The sequence below is a fragment of the Nyctibius grandis genome, chromosome 26, assembly GCF_013368605.1.
Source record: "Nyctibius grandis isolate bNycGra1 chromosome 26, bNycGra1.pri, whole genome shotgun sequence".
NCBI classification, from domain to species: domain Eukaryota; kingdom Metazoa; phylum Chordata; class Aves; order Nyctibiiformes; family Nyctibiidae; genus Nyctibius; species Nyctibius grandis.
Genome location: NC_090683.1, coordinates 5,184,674 through 5,191,439, shown reverse-complemented (window position 1 = coordinate 5,191,439; position 6,766 = coordinate 5,184,674). Strand labels below are relative to the sequence as shown.

Below are 6,766 nucleotides of genomic sequence, written 5' to 3'. Positions count from 1 at the left end.
AAAGCCAGACTTAATGGACCCTTTAGACTTTCCTTAAAGGCCAAACATGTTTTAAAGTCACGGGTATCTTTGAAACCACATTTCTTCCTTCCCATCTTTTTTTTCCTCCTTTCCCCCACCGCCAATAAACAGCTCCACTTCCAGAGTTTACAAAATAAATAAATAAAACGAAAAGTCATTTCCCAGGAAGATTTTTTTTTTTCCTTTTAAAGTGCCCGGGTCCACACAAACCGAAAAGAAGAGAGAAACGATCAATCTTTTTCTCGAAAGGCTTTTGACAGCTCGGCCTAACTCACTCAGCGAAGAATTTTGGCTTTTGCTAAAGAGTTACTTAAACTGAGAAAGATTCAAAGTTTCATCCCAGGGCCTGAATTCAGGAAGTCTAGAAAGTAAAAATTTCGGGGGGAAAAAAAAATAAGCTGCCTGCTGCAGAATGGAGCTGTGACTGGTTTGTAGTTTGTTTGTTCAAGCTCCATTTCTCCCATTTTGCAGCAGAGAGGGACTGGCAAGCTGCATTCACGCAGAGAGAAGCCTAGAAACTTTTGTCAGTTCAAGCATCTGTGTGGGTGGTAAGGGTTTGTGAGAAACACATAATAAATCTAAAGCTGAAGCCGAGGCCGAAGCGCAGTTTAGCAAATGGGCAAAGAAAATTAAAAAGCATTTACAAAACGCAGCTCAATTAAAGGGAGAATTTCCCTATATATTTCTTATCTGTGAATGCGCTTATCGAAATCAGCGTCAATCTCCTCCATCTCGGCAGATCAGCTTTGATGTAAAAATTAATAGTTGAGTTTCCGATCATTTCTTGCTTGTTTGGATTAAAATGGCATTTTGGGGGTCTCGGGCTTTGTCATGAGGCTGCCGGTTCCTCACAGCCCTTGGAGGGACTGTTGGGTTCGCTGGGGAGCTGGGGTACAGCGAAAGAGTTTGGGATGCGAAAGAAAACTCTTTCCAGTCGCTCCCAACTGTATTCGCTGCTTTTGCTAGCACTGAAGTTGCAAGGAGGAAAAAAAAAAATAAAAGAAACAGAAAAGAAGAAAGAACCTCTTGGGGAAAGAGGGATTTTTTTCCCACGCACCAGGCCGAGGCACAAGGGAAAAAAAAAATCTCCCTACTCAAGGGGAAAGGCATCACCTTATAAAAATAAATTCACATGGTTAGTGAACGACAGAGAACTGCAATAATTGTAAGACAAACCCGGGCCTGCTTCTTTAACGCAGCAGAGCAAACGAAACCGTGGGTGTGAGGAGCTGTAGGAGAGGGAGCCCATCGAGGAACGGAGAGGTGTCACACTCTGAGCCTCGGAATTCGCTTCTTTTTCCCGATTTTAAGTAGTTCCTGCGAGTTCCTGACACAAACCCCAGCAACATGGCGACAGGGATGCGAGACAACATATTCAATGAGAGGAGGAGGAAAAAAAAGCCAACGACAAGCCCAAGCCCAAGCCAAGCTCTTGTTCCTTGAGCCGACCCCGCTCAGAGCCTGCACGCTTTTATGCTTTTAAATTACAGCATCCCCGAATGGTAAATTGCTCTCTGCATGGACGGGCATAACCCAGCCCCGGTCCCGGGGAGAAAAACAAGCCCTGTCTCTCTTCTATACCGTTATTTATTATTGCGGGAAGGTTATAATTATTAACCTGGAACTTCATTTATTAAGAGAGATCAGGGATAGAAAGAAGCACGAGATCATCCCTCATGTAAAGCTTTCTCCACTCGACCTTTAAATACTTGTGGGTTTATCCAGGCACCTATGGATGTCCCTGGCTGGGCACACCTGCGTGTATATAGTATAGATACACGCACACACTCCCTGTTTCCTGGCCCTTTTTTCGGTCCCTTTTACAGCCTTTTCAGCCTTTTCTCCCAGCAGCAATCACAATCCCCCTCTCCTCTCCTCCTGGCCCTGCCCCTGGTCATCAGCCACAGAAATGGAGCATTTCCAGCCTGACGAGCAGTTCACCCCCTTTGCAGAACCATAAAACTTTTATCGGCCCTCGCTGATTTCATATAAGTTTTCTTAGGGCTTTAGAGCATAAAAAGCAAATTATTCACGGTATTATCCCATCTGCTTGTGCTGCTGGCAAAGGGTTGCTCTCCCTTTGCCTTGCACTGAGAACTCAGCTTTTTCCCCCTTTTTAACAACAATTTTAGATGCGTGTGTCAGTCTGAGGGTGTGTGTAGTTTTGTGTGCATGTGTGTGCACACGTATGTGTGTACGTGTGGGCACATGTGCGTGTATTTTAATACTAATTAATTATAATAAGTATAATAAGTAATTTAATTCCTCGTCACTTTTAAGGTCCCCGCACGGAAACTCTGGGCCCTTTATTTATACCTTTTTTTTTTTCCCCGATTAATCCTTTTCCTTTGTTTTCATTCGCGGCCCAATGGCAGCCCGGCCCCGGCGCCACGTGACCCCCCTTTGTGGCCGCGGGCGCGGGCCGGGCCGCGGAGGGCTGCGGAGGGGCTGCGAGTCCGGCCCGGCCGCTCCTGGCCCGAACCCCCGGGGTTTCACCCCAGAAGGGCGGGCAGACACCGATCCCCCTGTCTGCACTCTGGAACATCCCCAGCGGTCCCTTCCCTGCGTTCCCTTCGCTATTTTTCCTTCCACATGATTTATTTTCGCCTTTAAATCCGACTGATAGGACAAGATAAAATTGATAACAGAAAGTTTATTCAAGAATTGTTCAACAGACAACCCTTAAGCGAGGAAAGAAAATAACTACCGTAAGAACAAAGAAAGATCTCCAAAGAGGAGGGGTGAGGTGGGAGGGAGGGATTAGCTATAGTTCTTCTAATTCAGGACTATACAATTACAGTCTGGTTCTGCTCTCATGCCTCCAGTAGAACTAATTACATTATTCATAAGTACGAAGGTAACATAAAACTACTGGTCTTTCTAAATTACAATAACTAAAATAAGCTTGTTGTACAATGACAAGGAAACACAATGTCCTTTATAACAAGTAAATACTAAAAAAGTACAATTTGATTCTTTTTTGCTCATATAAATACATAATATTGGGGATAAATAATACAAAAAAAGGAAAATATTTTAAACTGGCTATAACCAATAAATATATATGAATGTTCACCAGAACACACACCTATTGAAGGACATCTCGACTGAGTTGGACAAATGCCCTTCAAAGTTGTTTTTATACCCATTATATGTAAACTCTAAGTGCAACAAAGATGTCCAAACAAGAAAGCATTAGCAAATACTAGAGATCCATTCACTTCTGCTTCGATTGGAGGACATTCCATTTGTTCAAATATACCCTGTTTTCACGTAAGGTCAAGAGAAGAGGAGGAAAGAAGCGTAGGACTTCTAAGTCTTAAGATTGCTTTTCTGTTAACGAACCCTAAGAAAAATACCCCCAAAACAAAAAACCCCGGCGTCGTCGAATGGAGACTTCATGTCAGAGGCGAAGGTGGGAAAATATTCAGACCTGTCAACTCTTTCTTCCTCTCTTTGGACTGCTGTTATTGTTGGTGGGGGCTTTTAAGCATTTCAAAAACTTTTTTCCCGAACATTTTGCAATTCTTAGACCTCTCTTATTCTGATTTTTTAAATTATTATTATTTTTGAGAGGGGCGGCAGGGACTGGAGGGGAAGAGCGTGAATCCCACGCGTTGGCAGGTATGTATATTTGCAGTTTGTGTGTGGACTGGTGGGAAGTTACTCAGCTAAAAAGGATGCCCTTCCTCTAAGGGCTGGAAAGGAAAGCACGAGGTTCCTCTTGAGAAGGAGCTGAAAAGGAGGGTAGTTTTCTCGCGAATCTCTTTTGATTGCATATGTGTACACATGTGCGTGTTTACGTAGATGCAGAGACACCAACTGTAAAGACTTGGCTGGCTGACTACTCTTTCCAGTGTCCAAGAATTCTCAGTGGCGATGTGAACTTGGTTTGGAAATGAAGGATGTTGCTGCTTAAAATCTGCTAGATTCCCACAAAACTACCCCAAACCCATTTCAGAAGCATTTGTGTTGAAACACAGGAGGTATATCTCTTCAGAGAGAGAGCTGCTTTGGGGAGTAAATACTGAAATGGTTGGAAATTGTGCCTAATAAAAACCCAGAAATAATAATAGCAAGCACATGAACCTGGTAGAAATTGCCCTGTCAAAGAAAGAAAGAAAAGGGCTCAACACAAATGTTCCTGAAGCTGGTCCTGCCTCTTCCCCTCTCCCACGCCCTGTGGCGAGGTCCCATTCGCTTCGCCGGAGCCTGTCCCTGCTCCCTATCACAGGTGGGTCAGCTTGGGCGCCTCTTGGATTCTGCCCTGAGAAGAAGCGTGGTGCGTGGAAAGGTCTGTGTAGGTGGGGTGGGTCTCGCATGGTCCGTGGTGCTGGCTTGGGGGCATCTGCGGAGGCCCGTTGTAGTCCATGTTGGCAGCCTGGTGATGTGGCAGGTGATTGAGACCATAAAGGGACGGGCCAGAGGTGGGCATAGAATCCACATAGTTACCTCCAACATAGACGGGGCTTCCCTGCATACTGGGAGTCCCGTAGGCCACCCCGTTCCCTTGTAAGACGTGGGGGTCGTACTCGGGGGCCGTGTTGGCATATTTCTGTTGGGAGGGGCAGCCTTTGATGGGGTTTTGGTAGTTAGTTGACATGGCATAGGCATTTTGGTGGGGTTTATTGAAGGAAGGCGGCGAGGGGGCATCATAGTTACTGCTCATGGTGTGCAAGGCGTTCATAAATCCAGCAGAGGATTGCATGGGCTGGGGCGGGCTGCCGGTGGGGGAAGGCCCTCCAGAGGAAGACCCCATGCCTTTTGACTTCTGATCTTTCTTATACTTCATCCTCCTGTTCTGGAACCAGATCTTGATCTGCCTCTCGCTGAGGTTCAGCAGGTTGGCCATCTCCACGCGGCGGGGCCTGCACAGGTAGCGGTTGAAGTGGAATTCCTTCTCCAGCTCCACCAGCTGAGCACTGGTGTAGGCTGTGCGGGCTCTCTTGGAGGCCGAGGAGCCTGGAGGGCTTTTCTCGCCGCTGCAGGTTTCTGCTGGCCGTGAAATGAAATAAAAGATAATTACTTACATGCAGAAATTGAATGCATCATTTCTTAATAAATCCTGGAACAGGCACAAGAGTTCGACCCCCCCTTTCTTCACCCCTTTGCATTAGCCTGCACTCCATAATCATGTCATTTATTAAGAGTTCTGTTCTCCAAAGCTGCCCCTGGTTTATGAAAATTTGATCATGTCATGTAGAAAAGGATTCCAGGGCCATTTATTTAGGAGTCGATTATTTCCAACAGATAATTTTGAGAAAATAATATTTGGCAGGGGGGCAGTCACTGCAAAGCCAATTAATACTAACACGGGTCAGTGTCGGGAGGTGTTTTGTTTGCCGAGGTATGAATGCACACACACTCGTACATCCTCTGTGTGTCTTGTATTTGTGTAACACAAATATTTGCACGTACACTGTTAAACACCATATTTCATTTGTACCTACTTTTTTGTGAGATAAACTGTGTAACAGATTAACTATATCAACGTAGTGGAGTGTGTGCCGCAAAGTTTATGTGAACGTATTTGTCAGAACAGTGATATTTCCATACTGATTTTTTTCCTTGATCTCATTAGAAGTGTGCACGTATGCATGCAAGAATATCCATATGTTTATACATATACTCCACGTACGCACATATACACCATGTTTACTGCTGTGTCTGGAGGCAGGGAGGTGGGAAGGGAACAAGCACTCCGCTTTAGCATCGCTAGGTTGAGCAGTGGGCGTGCATTCTCATGTATCTGTACCTACACAGTCAGACGTCGGCTGTGTACAACCGCCTGGTTGTATTTCCCTGTGGTGCTCAGGATATGTTTAAAATAAACCAAGCGTGCACAGTCAGTGCTGCAAGATGGGCCAAGGCTCGCTCAGCCTGGCCGGGGCATGCGGCTGGCAGCCTTGGGATCATGCCCAGCACCAGGATCCTTGGTGGATCCTTGCTACATCCTTGGTGTGTCCTCTCCCCCTCTTTCTTCCCTCTACACAAGACCACTCCGTTCGGTGGCTTCGTCACCTCGCTGTTTAGGAAAGCGGAGGGTTACAAAGGAGTGTACCTGTGCTAGGTGAGCTGTTTTTCTGTTTGGAGTTTTGCCTCGATTCTTTCATCCAGGGGAAAATCTGCTTGGTGAGACTGGCGTTAGCACTGAGGTTGGCTTTGCTGGGGGCAGTTTTACTGCTTCCCGACTGGTTATTGCTGTTGCTACTGGTGCTGTTGGCGGCAGGGTTTGGGGGCGGCGAGACGGGGGGAGGCGGATGGTGCTCCTGGGGCAAACTTGGACGCATGCAGCTCCCGTTCAGGTCTTTACTTTTTGTGTGCGGGGTTGTGTTGCCAAGAGACTGGAGGGAGCAGGCGGACCTCTGGTAGTCGTTCTCCACGTGAGAGGCCGGCTGGAAGGGCTGCTGGGGACCCTCGTAGCTGAACCCATTGGCACTCCCGTAGGAGTAACCCCCAAAGAGCGTGGAGCTGTCGTAGTACGTTGTCTTCTGCATCTCTGGGACTCCCCAAAATGATTTTTCCGGCTACCAGGGTCTTGACACCCCTATGGCAGAACATTGGCACCCCAAGGCCACGTGACAGGCCGTTTCCAGCTGTCTATTGGAAGCTGACCTGAAAGGTTAGGAGAAAACACACAATAATAGTACCCGGCCTATGAATCCATCTTGGGGCCTGAAAGGCCCATGACATGAATAGGGTCCCGCAGAACAGGGAGAACAGATGCTTTGAGCAGATTTTGTCC

The 6,766-nt window shown here is 46.7% G+C and overlaps 1 protein-coding gene across 2 annotated transcripts; it reads right to left on the bottom strand.

The window, feature by feature from the left end:
• Nucleotides 1-4,188: 4,188 nt before the first annotated feature.
• On the bottom strand, nucleotides 4,189-6,533 carry HOXB3 (homeobox B3). Of its 2 annotated transcripts, none has more exons than XM_068418794.1 (2): nucleotides 6,083-6,533; nucleotides 4,189-5,016 (listed from the first exon to the last, which is right to left on the bottom strand). In XM_068418794.1, exons 1-2 carry the CDS (start codon nucleotides 6,516-6,518, stop codon nucleotides 4,250-4,252), a joined length of 1,203 nt encoding a protein of 400 aa, XP_068274895.1. In that variant the 5' UTR covers nucleotides 6,519-6,533; the 3' UTR covers nucleotides 4,189-4,249. The 2 variants fall into 2 exon arrangements, with proteins under 2 accessions (XP_068274895.1, XP_068274894.1); XM_068418793.1 differs by having other exon boundaries at nucleotides 4,189-5,013.
• Nucleotides 6,534-6,766: the final 233 nt, after the last annotated feature.

What these genes read in the sequence shown, in the direction of transcription:
- HOXB3 (XM_068418794.1), bottom strand. Translation starts at nt 6,518, where the DNA reads ATGCAGAAGACAACGTACTACGACAGCTCCACGCTCTTTGGGGGTTAC. An exon ending in AAACAGCTCACCTAGCACAG is followed by an intron (nt 5,017 to 6,082) that starts GTACACTCCTTT and finishes TTTCACGGCCAG; the next exon opens with CAGAAACCTGCAGCGGCGAG.